Genomic DNA, 24,341 nt, shown 5'->3' with positions numbered 1-24,341 from the left:
AAAATCTTCTAAATAAAAAATCAATTTAATTTACCTTTCAACAATCTTTTCCAATGAATATTCAGTTCATTAAAAAAACATTTTTCTATAAATTTATAATAAATTACGAGAGACTTATATTAATTTAGCATGTGCAATTAACACAATAAAACTTATAAAATATAAATTATATAATAAATTCATATTACTGTAAAATAATACTATTTTAAACCTGAATTGCAAAACTACAAGTGTATATTGAAAAAAAGAAAAAAGAAAAAAAATTCTGTGGAGCGCTTTTATATAATTTTGTTCTCAGCTCCTTCTAGACTTAAAGCTCCGGCCACCGAGAGGAGTTACCCCACCGACAAAGACAGCTCGTGGGAAAACGGAACCTCCGTGACCACCGCCGCCGCTGCCGGAACATTTTCGACGGTTATCGGCGCCGCTAGGTGAAGAATTTTCGATGCCGGATTCAGAAACAGTGTTTTCATATTCACATTTAGTTAGTTATGTGAATATTTATTTATTTATTTAAAATTTGGGTGATTTTCACTTTTAGTTACTTCCGCTGTAACTGAAGACGAAACTCTCAAAGGCTGAGACATTAGAGAATGTCGAAGGTTGAAAGCAGCATGGCTCGGGTGGTTTTGGAGCCACACGCGCAGTTCGACCTCACCGCCCACTCACGCGCCAGTTCTATTCGATCGCTCGCACTTGCTACACTGCCGGATGCGAGACGGGACCGTTCTACTGTCCTCTACGTCGGAACTAACTCTGGAACCCTCTTCTCCCTATCGGCGGACACCGACGACGGTGACGGCGCCCCGAACGATGCCGTTCTGCGGAAGCTATCGTTTCTGCGGAGCGTTTCGGTGAGCGACGCCGCAGTCGAGTGCATTTCGGTGATCGAGGAGTTCGGGAAGGTTCTGTTGCTCTCCAATGGGGCTTTGTTCTTGGTGGACTCGGAGCTCTCGAATCGCGCTTCGAAATTGAATTTCTCGAAGGGAGTATCTTTGGTCACGAGGAGGAGGTTTAGGAACGGCGAATCCGAGAGTTTGGGTTTGGGTTTGGGTTCGGGTTCAGGTTCGGGGCTAGGTTCGGGGTTAGGGTTGTTTCAGAAATTGAGAATGAACTCAGTGAAGGAGGGTGAAATGCACAGTGAGGGTGGTTGTGTTTTTGCGGTTGTTGTTGGGAAGAGGTTGATTCTTGCGGAGCTTGTCTTGGGGAATAGGAATGGGAAAAATGAGAGGGATGGTGGTGGTGGTGGCTCTCTTGTGGTTTTGAAGGAGATTCAGTGTGTTGATGGGGTTGTTAGTGCCATGGTGTGGCTTAATGATTCTATTGTTGTTGGTACTGTAAATGGGTATAGTTTGATTTCCTGTGTAACTGGGCAGAGCAGTGTGATCTTCTCGCTGCCGGATGTGTCGCGGCCGCCAAGGTTGAAGCTTTTGCACAAGGAGTGGAGGGTGCTGTTGTTGGTGGACAATGTGGGGGTTATTGTTGACGCACATGGGCAGCCGGTGGGAGGGAGTCTGGTGTTCCGGCATGGGTTGGATTCAGTTGGAGAGATTGGTTCTTATGTGGTTGTGGTGAATGATGGGAAGATTGAGTTGTATCATAAAAGGAAGGGTGGGTGTGTTCAGGTTTTGCCGTTTGGTGGGGAAGGAGTTGGGCGATGCGTTGTTGCTAGCGAGGAAGATAGGGATGGGAGGATTGTTGTTGTTGCCACTGCTACCAAGGTATGTTGTAGTTTGAATCTAGTGCCATTGAGATCATAATTTAGTTGATTGATAATGTACTTGTGATATTAGCTTGGACGGTCGGTTTACTTTTTTGATTTTTTGGTGCATGTGGAATAATTGATTGTTGGGGTAATCTGAATATGGAGTAGCTCATAATAACGACTGCAATTTTACGTGCCTCCTTCTGTCTCATAGTTTACTGTATTGGTTTTTCACACCTTAAGACTTGGATACTTCATAGATACATATAGGTGAATTATGAGAATATTTGTGTTGGATGCATAAACCAAACGCAAGTATAGGTGCTCAATAGCCTGGAATTGATTTTAGTCCTAGGTTATATTAATGAATTTAGCCTCATTAAGCTTCACACTACATTGCTTAAATAAAAAGGTCAACATATAAATACATAATTTTTATATAGTGTAAAATTAATGTCACCCAGCACAAAAGGAGGTGTGTGGCTGATGAACAAAACAAAACATGAACATAGACACCAATACAAGATCAGAACAAAGGCAAACATGAAGGCTTGAGCAGAGATCAGATCAAAGAATGCTCAAACACAGGACAGAGCAAAACATTAAAACAGGGTTCAGAAGTTCTGAACAGAGAACATAGTCTGCGATGGGAAACTTAGCTTTGAGAGTTGGGAGAGGAATTGAAATTGGTTGTAAGTGTCTTCCATGAGCAGATAGTCGGGAGACAACAAATTATGTGAAAAGGGCATCCACCAAGGAAATATAATAAGAAAAATCATTAGAAGAGGGAACAGGGAAGGTCCTCACAAGTCACTATACACTATTTGAAAAGGTGATTCACTGTTAATAAGGAAGCGTGAGAAGAAAGTTTATGTGCTTTGCCCGTATAACATGCTGAACAAAAAGGCATAGAACTTTCACTATAAAATGGTATATTCTAATCTAAGGTGCCAAGTATGTAGTACATTGCGATTAAGATCTCCTGATCTAAGGTGCCAAGTGTAGGCACTGCCTGTAGAACAATTATTGGAAATAGTGGTATTAATACCAGGATTACCAGAACAAACAATACTCAGGCATAAACTGAAGACTTGAAAACTAAAGAGGCCATCGGGTCCAACATGTTCATGAAGAAGAACTTCCTAGGATTTTTGAAATTTAACAAAGCAATGGTTGGGAATAAAACACAAAATAGACATTGTTATCTGGAAGAAACTTTCTCACACTAATTAAATTCTTGTGTATTGAAGGAGCCTATAAAAGTTTATCGAGAGTTAAGTGGATTTTCAGATTAAAGAGTGAAAAGAAGGTAGTGGAGCCAGAAGAGTGTATGTGAAGACCTTGCCCATTGCCTACAAAAGTCTGATTAGATCCTTCGAAAGGAGCATTCTATTGGATGTTTTATGCGAAATTTGTTACATGATAGGAAGCCCCTGAATCTGTAAATCAGGTCTAACATGTAGATGGTTTAGTGTTTGTGACCTTAGCCTGTGGTTGGTTGGGATGAATATATTGATATGGAATGTTAGATGTGTTGGAGGTCTCACATTGATTAGAGATTAGGTCAATTCACAATATATAAGTGGGTGCAAACCTCACCTTACAAGCTGATTTTGTGAGATTGAGTTTGGTTTAAAGTATACATCTTAACATAGTGTCAAAGTCATGGTTAGAGCCTATCTTAGCGAAATTTGTAGTTTGTTGGGTCTATTGTTTCATTCGCTATCGGGTTACCATTAGATCACCCATTAATATCTAGTCTCACGCATGAGATGTATATGTCTTAGCGTAAGAGATGTGTTAGAGGTTCCATTTCGACTAGACATAAAGCCAATTTATAATATATAAGTGTGCAAACCTTACCTTATGAACCGGTTTTGTGCGATTGGGTTAGTCTTAAAGTATCCTAACAAGATGTTTGAGGCCAATGTGAAGTTGAAAAATAACCAGGAGCAGCTATTGAGGAATTCACCCAAGCCACATTAAATGTACAGGTCATAGATGATGATTGATATTGTAAATTTAACTTGTGATAACATAAAAGGGAAGTATGACCATATTTCAAGCAAACTTGGCACTACATAGAACTACAACCTCCATAGCCTCTTCCTCAACTACGAAAGCAACCTCCTTAATGACAAAAGCAACCTCCTCTTCCTCGCCTAGAACCAGTCAAATCTGTCTGGTAAAACTGAGTATTCTGGCCAATGTTGCTGTGTTGATTTTTGTTGATCATGAATGTGAGGAATGAGCCAATGAATGTTAAGCAATATTAAGAGAAAGGGTAGAATATGATCCTTTCATATACTTCTGTAATTTGCAGTTCTTTTGCAAGAAAACCTTCAACTTCTTCAATAGTAACAATATCAATTTTTCTTTCAATAACTACAATAACAAAATCATATTCTAGAGGAAATCCTTCGAGAATGGAATCCATATGTTCTTTTGAGGAAGCAGGATCTCCATCTGAACAAAGAGAGTCAATAAGAGACTTAAGATGAAGAAGAAATTCTCAGTAACAGTAATTATCCAAAAAAGAGTTTCTGAACTTAGAACACAATTGACATGCTTTTTTCCTAGTTTAATGATGAAAATATGCATGTATCTTGTCGTGGATTACATATGACTGAATACATCCAAGCACCCGCCACAAGACAGTGCTGGAAAGAGACAACTGAAGCCATACAATAAACATTTAATCTTGTGGTTCTCATGAAAGATACTTTGTATTTGTTAGAATAATTACTGTTACATATCATCATTAAGGCTAGTATGCTAGACCAGTAATGAGTAGTACCTAGTTCTGTACCTAGAGGTCTAGTGCAGACTCTTGGTGTTCCATGTACTCTTGCTTTTTCAATATATATAGAAGATAATGAGAGGGATCTGTTAAGTCCTCAAGAATATATTTTTATCAGTTTTTAATCTCAAGTTGGTATCAGAGCAGGTTCATCCTGCTCTGGTTTCTGTCCTGGGTTGTCTACCAGCATTGTCATCGCCGTTCACATCTGTCCGCCGCCGTCCGCCGTCACTGTTCCGTCCGGCGACCACTGGATCTGGTTCGTCTCTTCACGCGACGACCACCCCCACTGGTGCCGGAGTCCGATTCTCCTCCACGCTCCGCCACGCGCCGCTTCTTTGTACGTTGCGAACAGGCGCGTACTGTTCACGCGCCGCCCTTTGCCCGTCGGAAGGTCACCGCGACACCTCCAATAGCTGTCGCCTGAGCCTCCTCTCTCTGCCGCGTTTTTTCTTTCTCCTATTTTTATCAAGAATGGCGTCTGGAAGTGTTCTTTCTTTCTCTGGAAGTCCCTCCATTACTTCCGAAAAGCTAAACGGAAAGAATTATCTATCTTGGTTTGCTGTCGTGGAAATGTGGTTCCTCGGTCAAGGACATTATGACCACCTTGAGCAGGATGGAAGTCAAGTACCTTCTGAAAAGGCTAAACAATGGAAACAAGCAGATTTCCAAATGTGTGCCCTATTGTGGCAATATGTGGAACCCCGACTTTTGATATCTCTTAGAGCCTTCAAAACATGTCACTCTTTTTGGAAGAAAGCTCAAAGCATTTATGCTAATGATATTCAACGTCTTTATGATACAACAAACAAACTTGCATGTCTCAAAATGACAGACCATGATATGGTCTCCTTCATGACTGAAGCCCAAGCAGTTGTGGAAGAGTTGAGAATGTTCTTGGAAGTGGAATCTTCGGAAGACATCAAGAAGAAGCTTGACAAGTATTATATGGTGATGATCCTCCGTGCTTTACATCCATATTTGAATCATATCAGAGATCAACTTCTGACAAGTCATGAGGTCCCTTCCTTGGAAGCCGTGACCACACGTCTTCTTCGTGTTCCAGTGCCTCAATCTCAGGAAGCTCATGAAACAATGGAACCATCTGTCATGGTTGCCATGCGAGGAAGAGGAGGACGTGGCACTAGAGGAGGAGGACGTGGAGGTCGGGGACGTCCACAGTGCACTTACTGTAAGAGGGTGGGTCACACTCAAGAAAATTGCTACTCCTTGCATGGTTTTCCTTCAAAAACCGCCTATATCTCTAAGGTTGAAACTCCCACTTCCGACTCCAAGTTCACTGAAGAAGAGTATCAAGAGTATCTGCGATTAAAGTCTAACAGCTTGGCACAATCATCTCAATCCCCAAGTACATCCATAGCTTGCATTTCTCAATCCATGGAAGGTCAAAATTCATGGGTAATTGACTCGGGTGCTTCTGATCACATCTCTGGTAATACCTCATTGTTCTCAACCCTTTCCCTCCAAGAAAAACCCCATTTCATTACCCTTGCAAATGGCTCTAAAACTTGTTTAAAGGGAGTCGGTCAAGTCTCCCTCTCTCACTCTGAAATCTGTTCTTTTTGTCCCTAACTGTCCATTCAATTTACTTCCTTAAGTCATTTAACCAAAATGTTACATTGTTCAATAACTTTTGATTCAAAATCTTTTGTTATACCGGAGCGTGGCTCGGGGAGACAGTTTGGAGAAGGATATGAAGCTGGAGGTTTATACCATTTTGGATCTCGTCCACGTGTATCCTGTGTTGCAGCTCTTCCCCCTAAAGTGTTACATGACCGATTTGGCCATCCTCACTTGTCAAAGTTAAAAAAGATGTGTCCTGAACTTAGTGGTCTTCAGACTTTAGAATGTGAGTCTTGTCAACTAGGAAAACATGTTAGATCTATCTTTCCTAAAAGGTCTCAATCAATGTGTAATTCTAGTTTTTCTATTATTCATTCTGATGTCTGGGGACCTAGTCGCATCTCTTCTTTTGGTTTTAGGTATTTTGTTACATTTATTGATGAGTATTCTAGATGTACTTGGGTTTATCTAATGAAAGATCGCTCTGAATTGTTACCCATCTTCACATCCTTTTTGAATGAAATCAAGAACCAATTTGGTCAAGTAATTAAAATCTTAAGAAGTGATAATGCTAAAGAGTATTTCTTCTCCACTTTTTCTGCAATCCTTAGCTCCCATGGTATTTTGCATCAGTCCACTTGTCCTCATACACCCCAGCAAAATGGTATAGCCGAAAGAAAAAATAGACACTTATTTGAAACTGCTTGTACCCTTTTGCTTGGTGCCCATATTCCTGTTCATCACTGGGGGATGCCATCTTAACTGCATGTTTTCTTATTAATATAGGATGCCCTCCTCCTCTCTCAATAATAAAGTCCCTTTCTCCATTCTCTTTCCCAATGATCCTCTCTTTCACACCCCTCCTCGAGTTTTTGGTTGTGTCTGTTTTGTTCACGACATGTCTCCGGGGCTAGACAAGCTCTCCGCTCGTGCGATCAAATGTGTCTTTTTAGGCTATTCTCGGCTTTAAAAAGGGTACCGGTGTTACTCCCCTGAAACCAAGAAGTACTACATGTCTGCCAATGTTACATTCTTTGAACAAACACCTTCTCTCCATCTGTTCAAGATGTTCATATCCTCCAACAGGTGCTTCCTCTTCCAGTGGTTGAGTCCAATATCTCCAATGTCTCAGTCAATCCAAGTCATGCTCAAGGTCCTCCTGAACCTTCCTCTCCACATATTGATATCTTCCGCCACAGTACCCCGATGGGTAGTCCTCTTCCAGAAAATGGTGGATCTCCTCCTTCAGATTCTTCTCCCTCACCGCCTCCTGCCACGCCTCCTGGTGAAAATGATTCTGGTTGGCCTATTACTATCAGAAAAGGTACTCATTCCACTCGAAACCCTCATCTCATTTATAATTTTCTTAGCTATCACAGACTATCACCCTCCTTTTATTCCCTTTTATCCTCAGTGTCTTCTGTGGTTGGCCTTCAGGTATCAGGATATTGTGATGCCGATTGGGCAGGTTCTCCTAGTGATAGACGATCTACTACTGGATAGTGTTTTCCTTGGAGGAAACATTATCTCATGGAAAAGTAAGAAACGGAATGTAGTGGCTCGATCAACAGCTGAAGCTAAATATAGGACAATGGCGTCACTAACATGTGAACTTATATGGGTGAAGCAGTTCCTTCAAGAGCTTAGCTTCTGTGACATCCAGAGTATGAATATGTATTGTGATAACCAAGCTGCTCTTCACATTGCATCAAATCCAGTGTTTCACGAGAGAACTAAACATATAGAAATTGATTGTCATTTTGTTCGAGAAAAGTTATTGTCAAAAGAAATATGTACCGAGTTTGTTGGATCAAATGACCAACTTGCAGATGTGTTGACCAAGTCATTAAGGGGACCTCGGATTGAGTTTATTTGTTCTAAGCTTGGTACATACAATCTGTATGCTCTAACTTGAGGGGGAATATTAGAATAATTACTGTTACATATCATCATTAAGGCTAGTCTGCTAGACCAGTAATGAGTAGTACCTAGTTCTGTACCTAGAGGTCTAGTGCAGACTCTTGGTGTTCCATGTACTCTTGCTTTTTCAATATATATAGAAGATAATGAGAGGGATCTGTTAAGCCCTCAAGAATATATTTTTATCAGTTTTTAATCTCAAGTGTATTAATTCTATTAAGAACACGATCTTGTTCTGTAAGGAATCTTGATGAAATTTGACGAGCATCATGAAATGATGCAAAGAATGTGCCTTCCTCACATGTTCAACCTGTACAAAACAGTTGTTTTTATCAATTTTCTCTGTAATTTGATGTAAAAATGCTACTGGAGCATGCACCAAAAATAGATGATTGAGAATCTCCTAGTGGAGTAGGGGTTGGAGGAGGATATGAGGAGTTAGGATTGATGGAAGCCATGAATGAGGATCAACTACCTTCGGATAACATATTGAATTAACAAGAGTGATTATTACTTGGAGTGAAAGACACAAAACTCAGTAAACCTTTGTTGCAAAACACATGTTTATAAGGACAAAGGAAACACTAATTAATTGACAACTGTTTATTTGTAATGACCTACAATTGACAACGGTTCAATTGTAACTAACTACAACTAACAACTATTCAGTTGTAGCCAAGTGTTGTAATTTGGGGTGTTCTGTGCTCCAACGTGTCTGCACCAGGAACGATTTGTGAATGCCAGGCAAAATAGGGACCTTGTGATGCAAAGTGATATTGTTTGGTTTTTTGTTATTCTATTGCTTGTAGTTTTGTTAATGTCATTTAAATTTTTAACTGTTGATCATGCCTCAATTAATTATTAGATCCTATGTTGTGTTAATTTATTCTGTTGTCGAATTAAAAATAATTTTGACTGTGGTATTCCTAGCTCAATGAAGTATTTAATTTTTTTACATGTCTTTCTAGGTAGTGTGCTATCAGAAATTACCTTCTGTAGAACAAATAAAAGACCTTCTGAGGAAGAAGAACTATAAGGGAGCCATATCCTTGGTGGAGGAGCTTGAGTCAGAAGGGGAAATGTCAAAAGATTTGCTTTCGTTTGTTCATGCTCAAGTGGGATTCCTCTTGCTTTTTGACTTGCATTTTAAAGAAGCAGTGGACCACTTCTTGCTTTCTGACACGATGCAACCTTCTGAAGTATTCCCATTTATAATGCGTGATCCAAATCGATGGTCCTTACTGGTACATTGTGTTTGTCTCTATTTATATCACTGCCTTAAGCTTTGTTTCAAAATTGTGTTTTTTTTTTCCACTTTGCAATGTTTTGTTTTCGTTGAGACAAGATAGTGTTTTTGACCTATATTTTTAACTATTATTTGGATTGTCAGTTTTAACTGTTGTCCAGAGCCTTACTTTTAACTTTTAGATCCTTATTCATATATCAATTTCTAATCCCTTCTAATAAAAAATTGGAAGAAAAAAATCAATATTCAATATTAATTTTCTACTCAAATTTAAATAGAGATATTTTAAGCACAATATTTTAGAACAATAATAATATTAAAAATATTTCGATTTTAAAATCTGTAAAGTTATTTGCACAATAATAATATTTAAGTAATATATAATAATAATAATAATAATAATAATAATAATAATTTTGATGGTTGGTTATTTAGTATAATATTAAAACAGTAGCCATCTAGCTATATGCCATCCTGTCTTGGGAAAAACCCAAGTTCTACATTGACTAGAAATAGTGTCAAGATATTTGGGGCAACCCTCATTTAGTGAACCAGCTTTTGTGGTTGGATTACGTCTATCTAAATTAAAATTTTAATATACTGCTATAGTGTTTTTGGGAGTGGCTGCTTTGTGTTGCTGACTTATGTTTGTGGTATGTAATATTTTTGGCAAAATATCAATGTGCAAGTGCGTATAAGAAAGTATTGTTGAATTTGAGTAGCAGCAATAGTGGTTCTATAGTGCTATTACATGGCGGATCCATGCTCTGCTATCCTAACTTTCATTTGATATGCTGACTGTTGAAGTGACTATCATGGCTGCTATGGTTCTTGCGCTTGTGGCATGGTTAGAGGTTTTGCAAAAAGTAGTTGTGCTTTTGAGAGGATAGAACTTCAGAAAAATGCTGCAAAATACTACAAGCTACTCAAATAAGTTCTTTTATCAAATAGGTTTAATATTAAAATAAGCTAGTCAAATGAGCCAAAAGCTAGCTTAAAAAGCTTTGCTTAACACACTCATAATGGTAGAAGTTCACTCTTGTGATACCTTGGGCAATTTGATGTGCTTAATTAATTTCAATCAAATGTACTGTATTAACTACTAATTTTTCTATTAGGTCATGTGGGCTATATTGTGAAATGTGGTACTTGTCCTGAATACATATACATTATTCAACTATTTAAAATTTATGCTGTATGAATGTGGTACAGATGTTCAAACTGGCTTTTGTAGGTTCCTAGGAATAGGTATTGGGGTTTGCATCCTCCACCAGCCCCCCTTGAAGATGTTATAGATGATGGCTTGATGACAATCCAAAGAGCTTCTTTTCTGAGGAAAGCAGGTGTAGAAACAATAGTAGATAATGATCTATTTCTCAATCCAGTGAATAGAGCTGATTTATTGAAGTCAGCAATCGAGAACATTAGTAGGTTTGACTTCAATTTTGTTATTATTCACTTATTTGTTTCAGTTTTGGATGTTGATTATATTCATGTAGTCTATGGTAATTTAATACAATACAGATTCCTACAAAAAGCTCCTATATCCTGTACCAGGACTTTTGGCAGATTATAAAGGAAAGTTTACATAGAAGAAGATCGGAATATACTGAATTTGGGTTTCAGTCTCATTTCAAAATTGCACCGTATATTAATAATTTTTGTGGAATCTGTTGTTATGGTCTTTGACTTGTTTTTGTAACCATCTTTGTTGATCAATATTGTGTTTAGGTATTTGGAGGCCTGTCGAGAAAAAGACCTAACAGAATCAGTCAGGGAGGGAGTTGACACTCTACTAATGTATCTCTATAGAGCTCTAAATTGTGTTGAGGACATGGAGAGGCTGGCATCTTCGACAAACTGGTGTGTTGTGGTACGTGCAAATTAATGTTATTGTTTTTAAATAAGCTCTGAGTTCTGGATGTTATAATTGTTGAATTTACAGGAGAGAAATAGAGGGAGGTGCATGGAGTTGTTTAAGTGAAAAATTGACTGACTTATTGAATGATACTTAGATTATGCAGAACATCTGTATCTATAATATTGATTCCTAAATACTCAAGAATGGGTGCTACTTCCAAAATACTTATTCTTTTTAATTTAAGCATTTAAGATATAATACATGAACTGAACATTATTCTAACATGTATTAATTATTTGATTGAAATGATTTTGATACTTTTCCTTATTAGCAATGTAAAAAATAGTAAATGGAGTTGCAGATATTATTTCTATGTAGATTTGAGGAATTACTTTTTCTTGTTCCTGATATGATTATTTCTGAAGCTCTATGGAAAGAAAATAGCATCAATAGCAAAATGAACACGAGAAACCACAAACCTAACCTACTTTGAATGTCAACTGCAAGCATGAACAGGAAATGAGAAGATTCCCTTTTCTAAATCTATGCTGCCTTTTAATGGAAACATAGGTTGCTTGAAATAATGGGAGTTACCTGGAGTTGCTTGAAAAATGACCTTATGGAATGCATTTCTCTTTCAGGAGGAATTGGAGCAGATGTTAGAAGAGTCTGGGCACCTACGGACACTTGCCTTCTTGTGTGCAAGTAAAGGAATGAGCTCAAAAGCTGTGCATATTTGGCGAATCCTAGCAAGAAATTATTCATCTGGCCTGTGGAAAGACCCTGCTTTGGAGAATAGCACGCAGGACAGTGGGGAAATCCTCATTTCTGGGAGGTCAATTGCTGCAGCTGAAGCATCAAAAATTCTTGAGGAATCTTCTGATCAAGAGTTGATTCTACAGCATCTAGGATGGGTACGAGTGTTTAGGTGTTTGTTGTTCCAACTTGATAATCTGATTAAGTGATCATTATTCATGTTTTGAATATTTTCATTTCAGATTGCAGATATTAGCCAGGTTCTTGCAGTCAAAGTTTTAACTTCAGAGAAACGAGAGATCCATCTTTCTCCTGGTTGGCCTTGATTCCATGAGAATTTTGTGCTCGTTATTTGGATTATTGTTATGCTTTGATACTTTTTATTGAGAAATGTAAATTATGACTAGTTTGGACTAGTTGCTTTAATGAATATTATCATCCAATGCCTAATATACTCTGCCAAAAGGTTCTCGAATATGATAGTCGTTGTTATGTTTTTATTTTTGTTAAGTTTGTTTTATTTCTGAAACCATCAGTGATGTGTTATTCCTTTCACACTACAGATGAAGTTGTTACAACCATTGATCCACAGAAGGTAGAAATTCTACAGAGGTACGCCATTGTGTTTTCTGTCTGCAGTATGCTAGCAAAACTAAGATGTTTAAGAATTTTATGAGGATGCTTATGGTTGTTGATTTGAAGGATTTGATAGAGTTATTAATTCTTCTTTTATTTCATTTTCATTCCTTTTATGTTTTGCTGACTATATAATAAATATAACCACTGATTAGAGTTAGAAAATGTTACATTAGTTAGGCTACATTTATATTTCCTGAACTATTACTATAGAGTGTCAATATTAAGTTACTATTGCTCATCACATCTCATCGTTGCATCATCATTGTAAATTCGTTCAGCACCTGTTTTGATGCCTTCTCTCTTTCTAGTTTTAAAAATGTTTCTCATTCAAAATCTATTTAATATTTTAAATTTGTTTACAAAACTGATCCCATAGAATCTAAAAATCAGATTAACAATGTTTTTGTGATTCTCTTCTGTTTTCATGATGGTTGAAAATGTAAATGTCTCCTGGACGACTGATGTGCCATGCTTTTTGAATGTAATTCATGCTCTGATTTATCTGGTATAGCAGTGAATCCAAATGTGGTATGCTCTTTTAATCTAGTATAGTAATAAGTCCTGTTTGATTTAATGCATGCTCATTGGAAAATTCATACCCACCTGAAATCCTCTGAGTCACTCCCAAATAAGGTAAACTGACTCTGTATGCCTCCAAGATATTAAAACTCAATATATATAGAGAAGAGCTTCTGTGACCTGCATTCATAGAGCTTTTAAATTTTTATATTAATAAAACTCTATATTTAGAAGGAGAATCCCTTGTCTTGTTTCTCTTTATTCTGTTCCCATAATTTCTTTCAATTTGGAAGCTCTATAGTACCATCATCCATGACACGAATCATCTTGTCACTAATGCAGCCAGAGTTCCAAAGTTTTCTAAACCTCCATTTTATTAGCATTTTAAAAAATAAGAAAAGAAGTCTAGTGATGAATGCAATAATAAAAAATGTTTTTAGAATTCTAGAAGGAAGGAAAAAGTACAAACTTAGGTATCTTGTATGTACATCAAGAATGAACTCTTGTTTGTAAAATATAGACAATTTAATATAAGCTTTGAACCTGAAGGAGCCTTCACTTTCCTCTGTAAGTAGGAAATAGACTGAGATAATTTTTTTTCTTCAATTTATTAAAATTCTAATACTTTGGTTTATGCTCGGTTCTTGTATTTAGGTATCTCCAGTGGTTGATTGAAGATCAGGACTGTAATGATACACAGTTGCATACGTTGTATGCCCTCTCACTTGCCAAATCAGCAATTGAAGTCTTTGAATCTGAAAATATCTCTAAGACTCTGGATAGTGAAAATACGGAGACAAGAAGTTTGGCTGTGTCCAAGAACTCAATCTTTGACACACCTGTCAGGGAAAGATTGCAGATTTTTTTGCAATCCTCAGACTTGTATGATCCAGAAGAAGTTCTTTATTTGATTGAAGGATCAGAATTGTGGTTAGAGAAGGTAATTTTGAAACTTTTGATGTTTTCTTGGGTAATAACAATAGTTCTGATACCATATAGAATAGTTCTGATACCATATAGAATTGTATTTGTTCTGAATGAATTGTGTGTCTAATGCAGGCCACACATCATGTATTTATAACATAATATAGAGTCAATTATAATAAATACACCTAATAATTAAGAATTAATCATCCTAGTTTTTCAGATTATGTAACGCCTAATTCCCTAGAAATCTGTAACCGGTGATTTTATTCTAACAGGATGATTAACATTCTTTACTTATTTTTTCTTTACTTGACAGGCTATTCTATATAGAAGACTGGGGCAGGAGACTTTGGTCCTCCAAATTTTGGCTTTGTAAGTGTCGAATTAGCTTCAAAATTTGCACTAGCTTTCATATAAATTCAGTCAAAGCTATGAAAGTACATGTTAAACCCTTACGTAAATGAGCAAATTACAAGGTCATAATGCTAAAACTCTAAAGGTTAAACAAGTACAAAACGTCAGAATTCAAGCTTAAATATTTCAAAACAAACTAGCTTACTCATAATCTACTGGGATGACATGCAAACAGACTCAGAGAAGAGAATAAGTAAATGCTTGATCTAAATTGCACTGCCAATAACCGTCTCCCCAGTTTTAGACTGACAATGGTATATACATTCTGTTCATCATATAATAACATGTGCATGCCCTGAATAATTTATCAAGTAAGGTGTATCTTTTTAAACTTTGCCTAAATGTGATATTATGCTATCCACATTAACAAGCCACTGGTGAACTGGAATCTTGTGTGTTACCACCTCCGTCCCTATTTTTAAGACTCATTTAATAAAACTTGTTAACCCTTTTTGTAAGACTCCTTTGTAGTTGAATGATGCATTAATTATTTTTTTCCTAAAATACCCTTAAGTAATTGACATTTTCTTACTTAAAAAAATTCATAAATATTTGAAATAAATGAAATAAGGTTTCTCTTTTCTACTCTGATTTGAGAATGTAAGTACTCATTTATATTAAAGTCTCACTCAACTACTTTAGCTTTAAATATACCAAAGTTAATTTTGAAACAACAATACAAATTATTGATCAATTTATTGTTTTTAACTAATTTTCTTGAAGAGTGTGAATTTGTTGAAAGGATCTTATAAATAGGAATGAAAGGAGTAATAGCAAATATAGAAAAAACCAACACCCAATAGACCCAAGCAAGACAACTCTAGTAAATAGTGCTGCGTTTGTGTGCATTTTTTAGGATAGAAAATAGTAAACAATGAGAATAGATGAAGAACAGACCCAAAGGCAGAAACAGGGTAATTTGTTGCAATAGAAGTGTGTGATAAATAGACCAATAAAGGCAAGAAAAAATTTGGGATTTTCTCGTGATCAATAGTCCATGGACATTCAAAGAGTAATATTTTATATTTTTTGAACTTTGATTCCATATTTGCACTGCACTACCTTTTTGGAGCAGGAGTTTTGATCTTATTAGAAAGTGAGTTTATGCCTAACTCATCCCCACAAAACCGGCTTGTAAGGTGAGGTTTGCACCTCACTTATATATTATAATTTGGCCTTATCTCTAGTCGATGTAGGACTTCCAACAGATCTCAAATGCTGTGATTTTGGAATCTTGATTTTATTATGTATACTAGCGAGAAATGTGATTAAAATTGACCTTCCAATGATTTGATTCATTTAAAAATTTGTTTTTGATTGGGATGAAAGAGGATGTTTTATCCGTATATTTGACTGTCCTCTTTAAGTGGGATAAGGCTTGGTTGTTGTAGACAAAATAGAAAACATGAATATGTATTACGCTTTTAGAAAATATTTATCCTTTTATGGTGTCAAAGCTTGCAGTTTCTAATAATTTGTAAAGAAAAAACCTTTAAAAGCATTGGGAGGTATAAATTTACCATATTCTGTGCAGACTAATGTCATTGTCTAACGCTGGGAGTTCTGCAATCAGCATGGTTCCATTGGATATGTATTTTAGCAAACAGTTGAATTTCTCATAGATTTAGGAATGTGAGGTTTAATGTGAACAAGGTTAAACACGCAGAAAAACCAATTGGCATACAATGTCTTAAAATCAATAACAAGGACTTTTTTTTTCTTTATTATTATTATTATTATTATATGGTGGCTCCCAGGAAACTTGAAGACAGTGAAGCTGCTGAGCAGTATTGTGCTGAGATAGGAAGGGCTGATGCATACATGCAGTTTGTCTCGACTTACCCTTTTAATGTTTTATTTTATTTATGCTGAGATTGTTTAACAAGTTTGTTTTAATGCTCTTTTTTTAATGTCCTCAGGTTGCTTGAAATGTATTTGGACCCACAAGATGGTAAGGATCCCATGTTTACTGCTGCTGTTCGCCTACTCCATAATCATGGAGAATCATTAGATCCGTTGCAAGTTTTAGAGGTACTAAACTCACTATATTAAGTTTTTAATCAAATCGTTCGCAACATCTAGATTCTGCTGTGTGCATATTTTGCACCCTACTCCACTGTAAATGGATAAAGGATCTGTTGACATGAAAATATGTGTACCTGTTAGGAATATCCTTACAGATAATGCCATGATTTGTATTTAATTAGCAAAGAAGGGAAAATATAAAGATGAATGTGAGCAATGCTCTTCCCCAAGACAAGATATATTTGGACTCCAATCAATTCCCAATTCCACAATGTCTCCTTCAGTTCTGATTCTCTCCCCTATAACAATTCTCTCTCCTTGAACTCACTCCCTTCTCCCTAAAATAGCTAATTCTGAATAGACACAAGTTTCCTTTTGGGCCTATGGGTATAGATAGACCTTGAAAGGCATCTCTTGATTGGGTTGATTCCTTGCATTGGAAGAGTTCCTTTAGATTATTAATATAAAAAAATGATTATCCCATATAAAGCCATCAGGTTTTAAACTTGTTCAGCCCTTTGGTAAGGATTGAAGGGTTGTATTACCTCCTCTCTTCTAATGTTGTTCTCAATAACCTCTTAGGTGAAGGTATATAGATGGTGTATTAAAAGTTCCTCCACATGCAAGATCATCTTGGGTTTGATGTTGGGACATCGAACAATGCAATTGTATGACTCAGATCATGTTGAAATTCAACACTTGTGTAGAAAAATAGCGGTTGCAACATATGAACTCTTGAGTTTGTCATGGGGTCTTTAATACCAATATCAGTGGTGTACTATCCCAAACCTCAAACTATTAGGTGATGTCTCATGAATAGTTTTATTATTTTTTATGAAACAGTTATATTATAAATTAATCAATGGAGCTGCATGCGCAAGCCACTCCGTAGGCATATTGAAAATGCTAAGTTTTATAATTGTCAGTGATGGATGTATCTTTCTGCAATTAAAGGACTCTATCTATTAAAATGCAGTTTGTCATTTTTTAACTATATTTAATTCATTTCAGAGTTGTTCTTAATTTTAAAGTGTTGGTTTTATAATGCAGAAACTATCTCCAGATATGCCACTTCAACTTGCTTCTGATACTTTACTAAGAATGTTCAGGGCCAGAGTTCATCATCATCGTCAAGGACAGGTACTTACATGGTTTTTTTCCAGATGGATAGATTGTCCTAATCTCAGGTCTTTTTCCTACGTGATAGAGAAAGAAAAATTAAACTCCACTCAGGGTGTAGTGGCTTCTGTCAAAAATAATCAGTAATCCCACGTTATGAAACTTCTCTGGAAGTTCGGTTTTTGGCAAATATAACTGTTTTTTAAATGCTCATAGAACAAGTATGAGTTATTTTTGTTAGATACTTTTGGTATAGTCTTTACAGCAAGCACCAGTTTGTATGGATGTAATGTAACCACCAAATTCAGTAATTTCTGAAATGAAACTAATTTTTACCAATAACTCCTATATGCCATCTTCCCCAGATTAATTTTTCTTTGTGCTCTGTAGTCTGACATTTCAAGGTTGATTTCTTCTTTCTGTTGTCAATCACGTATTATGGGCTTGTGATCTTAGTTAGAAATTCTTTCAGATTGTGCATAATTTATCTCGTGCTGTGGACATTGATGCAAGATTATCAAGATTGGAGGAGAGGTCAAGGCATGTTCAAATTGATGATGAGAGTCTCTGTGATTCCTGTGATGCACGGCTTGGTACGAAGCTATTTGCAATGTATCCCGATGACACTGTTGTATGTTACAAGGTTAGTTACTCGAGCTCTTCTCTCAATTCATGCCTCAAATAGAACTTTTGTCCCAAACTTCCATGTCTCACCACAATCTTGCTACGCTGTTGCCAAATGTTTGATTTTAGGACACTTGATCTTTATTCCTCTGCAACAGAGTAAATTTATCAGCTAAACTTGTTTCTCCATTTCTTTATAGACCTTTCTTGAGCTCATCCATTTCATTCTCGAAGTAATGCTCCATCGTTTTTGTTAACTAATCTGTTTAGTATAAAACTTCAGCTACAATTTTTTTTCTCTTAAATTCATTGTTTACTGTTCATGCATTGAAAGAAGAAAATTTTCCTTAATAACATTGGTAAATATATCAGGTTGACTTATATTTTGTTTATTTGTGCCTCATTTTTCTAGCACTATAAGAATTTAAATTTCTCACTTATGCTTTTCAATCCTTTGTAGTGTTACCGTCGTCAAGGTGAGTCAGTGTCTGTATCAGGCCGCAATTTTAAGGAAGACACCCTATTTAAACCGGGTTGGCTCGTGAGTAGATGATCTTTAAACTATGTCGTAACTAGATGCAACTATTGCTTGGTTGAATCCCAGAAGCAGCTTCCACTTCTTATACCAATCCAAATTCATTCAAAATTTGGAAAAGGAAATTGGTTGATGTAAAAAGCTTGGAGGATCAGGTTCTAACATTCTAAGCTAAAAGAGTAGAAGTTCATATAGTTATTATCCCATGATGTTACTGTAAATATCTGTTGAGTTCTCCATTGTACTCTCCATACCTTCATCCCCCTTCGGCAAATTTCTTTGTAAATTTGATGATGTAAAATGTAATTTTTTGCCCATAATAATCAGCTGTTTTCCGTTTTAGTTCACACGTCAACATACTTATGTTTGCATCTCTCTAATACAGACAATGAGTTGTCTGCAAATATCTCATCTTGCACTCTTTACATTATAAAACGTTTCCTTTAAAATGAAGGAAAAGAAGTTGAGGATAAAGAAAAATAATCACGTTAATTAGAAGACGGACGATTGTAATTGTAATTCATTTTAAATTTTATCATGTGCATGATTCTGTTACAATTTAATCAGCTGATTTCCTAATACACTTGATTATAAGGGTATTTTATCCTCTAAAGTGTCTCTTGTTAGGGCCGGGGTGACAAAACAAACGTGTTTTTGCAGATATCTGCAGGTAAGATTATTAATAATATTATTAGAAATTAATTGAATCAATTTTTATGAAATAAATATTATACTCCTTGGTCAACAATCATAAGGATAGATAGAATTTTTTTTCCCTTTCATTGTTATTTTCACTATTTTATTTCAATTCTTAAACTCTGCACATTATTTATATATTTAAAAAATATGATATCATTCTAATTTTAAGAGAACATTACAATACACGTTTGCAACCCGCCCCTTTTTTGTTTTTTTATAAATGACATTGTTCAATATATCTCAAATAAAAATTGGATTAAACAATTCTGTAGAAATATATTTTACTTTAATATATTTGGTAAAATCCTCTTTTCTTATTTTATACTTTGACACTCTCCAATAAAAAACACCCTATACAACCATTATATTCATATTTTAATCATACTTTCTTTTATTTTTTTAATTCCAAATACTAATGTATATATATATATATATATATATATATATATATGTATATATATATATATATATATAATAATTAAAGGGAGTTAAATGTTAACAATTATTTTTTAAAATTAATTCAATTTATAATTAATAGTTAAAAAGTATAATTAAAATGTAATATAATGATAATTAAGTTGGTTTTTTTTCATGGATAAACATGAAGAATCGTCTTGATTTTTATAATAATGAGATTTTTAGTTCAATCAGAACTAAAGCAATAATCCACAAAACACTTCATTTTTTTTCTACACCTACTTGACATTAACAAAATTATATTTTTATTTTTAAATATAAAATAATTTAAGAAGAATTAAATAGAAAAGTAAATATATAAATATGTTTAGATAATAAATAGATATAAAAAATTAAAAGATATACATATACTATTTTGAAAAATTATACTTTTTAACACATTTTTTTATGTTCATTTAATACTATTTTAAAATATATATATATATATATATATATATATATATATATATATATATATATATATATATATATATATATATATATATATATATAAATCCATTCTTTTATTAATTTTTATTCTTTTAATATCTATGATATAATGTGTAAAATGATTGTATGAATATAGACATGTATCACCTTACCATTAATCTACCATTTTTATTTAACTGCAAAGATAGTTTTAATCACATCCCAAACTCAAACTTTTCCACTTTAGTGCCAACTGAGTTAGGGTTACTGTTGAAGATCCTTCATCCTTGATAGCATCAACAGCAGCATCTTTCAAAATTTTCATTCTATGAATAATTTCCTTGCCTTCTTCTCCCACCATCAGCTTCCTTATGATCCTACTTATCTCTTCCCTTTCCACAATCCCATTCTCACTAACCCTAACCCTAAGAGCCACTTTCAAATCATCACTCAGCAGAACTGCATTCATCTTTTGCTCAGCAAAGAGTGGCCATGCAATCAGTGGAATCCCATGCACAACACCTTCAAGTGTTGAATTCCAACCACAATGGCATAGGAATCCCCCAATTGCACCATGACCAAGGATTTGAACCTGTGATGCCCAATAAGGCACCACCAACCCATGCCCTTCTGTTCTCTTCAAAAACCCATCTGGTAGAAACTCAAAAGGGTCCTCATTTCTGGCACCAATGTCTGCAATAATGCCAAACTTGTTAGGTGGTCTTAACACCCACAAGAACTTTTGGCCACTCAGTTCCAATCCCCAAGCAAGCTCTTTTATCTGTTCATGAGACAGTGTGCCACCACTTCCAAATGAAACATATAACACAGAATTGCATTGTTGTTTGTCCAACCATCTCAGATATTTTATGTCATTGCTGCTTCCCTCTCTGCATGGATCCTCTTGCACAAAGGGTCCCACTGCATAAACACAAGGGATTGTTCCTTTCTCCTGTTCTTCTTGCAAGGCTCTTATGATCCCTTCTTCCATCTCCAAAAAGTTGTTAACCAATATACCATCAGCTAAGTAGAATCTTTCATTGCCTTCAAAAATATGTTGTCAACATATATATATTCATAATTAGTTTCATCACTCAAAAGATTCAAAACTTCCTTTTTTTATCAGCAACATAGAACTAAATAAATGTGACAAAATTTGAGGTATCCTAAACCCTATACAAAATTATAGTATTTTGACATCCAAAATTCTCTTACATCCATTTCATTTCAGTATCCTTTATTACTTTTCACTTTTACTTTTTCTTTACAAAAAGTGTATTTTTTTTCTGTGACTATTTTACTCTTAAATGAGTTGTTGTCAAATGGTGGTGACAAATATCCTTCTTCCTATTATTATGTTATATTCAATAGCAGATTACTTAAAGGATATTACAGATGTTTGGTTAGAATTCAGTGAAACAATTCACATCTAAAACATTCAAAGCCTTAAATACAGATGTTTAAATAACCACTTTTACAACTTCAGTTTAACAATACAGATGAGTAGTCATGAATAAAATACTATTATAGTTACTGCACAAGTAATTGCTAATTCAAAATTGTCAAGTCAATACATCAATGTTCATTATAAAAGAGAGAAAACAAAAGTAGATTGAAGCTTTCATTACCTTCGAGAAATTGTTCATATGCTGCACCTGATCGATTCTGAAGAGGGTCGGGAAGATCAGTTCCATGAATCGGTATGCAACCAGGAATCTCTATAGGTTCTAGCAGGTCTCTGTACTCACAAGATATTGCCTTGTCAAGCATAGAAGAATACAAACAAAGTGACAGTAACATTGATGTGGATGGAAAATATGAGTAGGACAACACATTGAGTTCTTTGCCAAAGGGTAGCACTTGGGTTATCAAACCATCTGAAATGATTGCAACAAGCCTTGAAGTAGCATGCAGTGCCTTCAATGCATCATAGATCAGAGGTAGAGAACGAGAGATTGTGACCTGAACTTGGATTGCAGGGTGAGTGTCATGTGGAAGATCCTCCAAGTTAACTGGTGGAAGGAACATCTGGTTTAGGGTTAAGGGAAGAGAATCAAAAAGGGCTTTGGTGTTGTTGCAGGGTGAACCAAATGTAGGGTTAATGCATGTGACATGAATATCATGGTGGAGATGAATCAGTCTCTTAGAGAACTCAAGAATTGAACGTAGATGACTGTATACTGGAACTGAAACTATTGCTATGTGAGTTTTGACCTCCATTGATTAACTATAATGCAGTTTTTCTCACCAAATATATTTCATGGTTTATGACAAAGCTGGTGAATTTATAGAGATGCAAGAGTTCTTCAGTTTGCTCATTCTCTCTCTCTATCTTTGAGTTTGAAACATCTTCTAATGTGTAAGTTTTGAGATATTGTATTGTAAAACCACCATTTTTTTCTTAAAGTTTGTGGAATTTAATGAAACTGATCCTACATATATTTTATGTTACAATACATTTCTATTTGAACTCTTTGAAAATGTGGAGTTATAGAAGAAATATTTCAATAAATAAATGTGATTAACTTCAACAAAAAAAAAATGAACTGACAGTATTTTATGAATGTGTGCAATTAGTTCACCCTAGTAAGAATGATGCTTGATATTTCATAACATCAATTACTTAATAAATAAAAAGTTATTCTCACATATATTGAGATAATCTCTATAACATTGTTGATGGCCTTAATGGTTTCCTTAAAGTTTAAACTGATGGGTATGCACGATAAAATATAGAATTTTAAATTTCTTAGTGATATTTAAAAAATATTATTTATTATTTTTAACAATTTTTTGTATATATTAAATTCGTGAAAAATATTTTGATGAATGAACTAAATTATGTTTTCCATTTTGGATTTCTCACCTATCATTTTTTGGATAGTTTAATTTTTAGGTTTTTTATGACCACGTTTTCCTGGCTTGTATTTTAATGTGGTAGAAAACTTTGAAATGATCAAGTTTGATGCAATAGTATTAATTAGCTTAATCTATTATTAAACTCAGGACATCTGCAAACTTGAGATATTAGACAATTTTTATGCCACTTTGTTAAAACTAGTGTTAGAGGTTCAATCTAAAATTATAATTAGCTGCGCATGACTTATATTATAAATAAAATTAGACAAAATGTAACTCATAAATAAAATTAGACAAAATTAGCACATAAATTATACTTAAAGTTAGCCCAATTGCAGCCTAGCATCATATAATACTATAAACCTGTAAAACATAGGATTGGATGTATTTTAATCCTTAAAATATGGATATGGATACTTTTTTTTGGGTGCATATATATATATATATATATATATATATATATATATATATATATATATATATATATATATATATATATATATATATATATATATATATATATATATATTCCTTTTTTTCTAAAATTATTTTGCTTTTTTCCTGCTAAAATAAGTGTAATAAAATTGTCAAGTCATCAATGAACTGGATTGTCATATTAGCACTTAAGTTATTTGATATGAAATTAACTAAATCTACAAATTGATATTTAGTGTAAATAGTATTCTTATTTGATAACGTATTAAGTTGGATAAATAAATTACCATATTATAAAGAATTACTAGTTAATTTTATTAACTAAAATATAAAGTTGTAAACTCGAATCACTATGAACCAGGAACAACCCGAGAGGGCTCAAGCGAAAAAAGATCCAATCAAATACGACAACGTTTTAGACATCTCATCTGTAATGTTAGACGTCTATATAGACGTTTGACCTGTATGGATCGAACGTCTATGACCTATTGGGTCTGACGTCTCATTAACATCATCCATATAGACGTCGGTCAAAGATCAGACTTTAAAAATCCAAATAACATACTAAAGCCCTTTTTCCACTTGTGTAAATTAAATTTTTGTTTGATTGTAAATAATTACGTAAGAGAATGATATATATTGGAAGCTAATTACATCATATATACTTTGAAATTGAAAATAACTTATTTTTTTTATTCATAATTTATCAAATATTTATGTAACAATATCTTAATACAACAAATCGATATAAAAAGTATAATTTTATTCTAAAAGTTTATAATTTTGAAA

The 24,341-nt window shown here is 34.7% G+C and overlaps 2 protein-coding genes across 4 annotated transcripts; one reads left to right on the top strand and one right to left on the bottom strand.

Annotated features, from left to right (window-relative positions):
* Window positions 1-266: 266 nt before the first annotated feature.
* LOC108347447 (vacuolar sorting protein 3) lies at window positions 267-19,016 on the top strand. 3 transcript variants are annotated; one of them, XR_008245258.1, is made up of 15 exons: window positions 267-431; window positions 542-1,721; window positions 8,978-9,253; window positions 10,490-10,686; window positions 10,987-11,128; window positions 11,758-12,030; window positions 12,115-12,187; window positions 12,436-12,484; window positions 13,685-13,970; window positions 14,274-14,329; window positions 16,129-16,197; window positions 16,291-16,402; window positions 17,447-17,536; window positions 18,029-18,158; window positions 18,600-19,016. XR_008245258.1 is itself a non-coding variant. In XM_017586688.2 (15 exons), the coding sequence occupies exons 2-15, from the start codon at window positions 594-596 to the stop codon at window positions 18,690-18,692; spliced, it is 3,015 nt and encodes a 1,004-aa protein (XP_017442177.2). In that variant the 5' UTR covers window positions 268-431; window positions 542-593; the 3' UTR covers window positions 18,693-19,016. The 3 variants fall into 3 exon arrangements, 2 of the variants coding, with proteins under 2 accessions (XP_017442177.2, XP_017442178.2); XM_017586688.2 differs by having other exon boundaries at window positions 268-431; window positions 17,988-18,158; XM_017586689.2 differs by having other exon boundaries at window positions 268-1,721; window positions 17,988-18,158.
* Window positions 19,017-20,426: 1,410 nt separating this feature from the next.
* Window positions 20,427-22,478, bottom strand: LOC108346811 (hydroquinone glucosyltransferase). Its single transcript, XM_017585857.2, has 2 exons — window positions 21,887-22,478; window positions 20,427-21,302 (listed from the first exon to the last, which is right to left on the bottom strand). Exons 1-2 carry the CDS (start codon window positions 22,476-22,478, stop codon window positions 20,470-20,472), a joined length of 1,425 nt encoding a protein of 474 aa, XP_017441346.1. The 3' UTR covers window positions 20,427-20,469.
* Between the last annotated feature and the right edge of the window lie 1,863 nt (window positions 22,479-24,341).

This window comes from Vigna angularis, chromosome 9, assembly GCF_016808095.1.
Source record: "Vigna angularis cultivar LongXiaoDou No.4 chromosome 9, ASM1680809v1, whole genome shotgun sequence".
In the NCBI taxonomy this organism is placed as follows: Eukaryota; Viridiplantae; Streptophyta; class Magnoliopsida; order Fabales; family Fabaceae; genus Vigna; species Vigna angularis.
The sequence above is the reverse complement of the archived record's forward strand: the minus strand, read 5'-3'. Positions and strand labels throughout refer to the sequence as shown.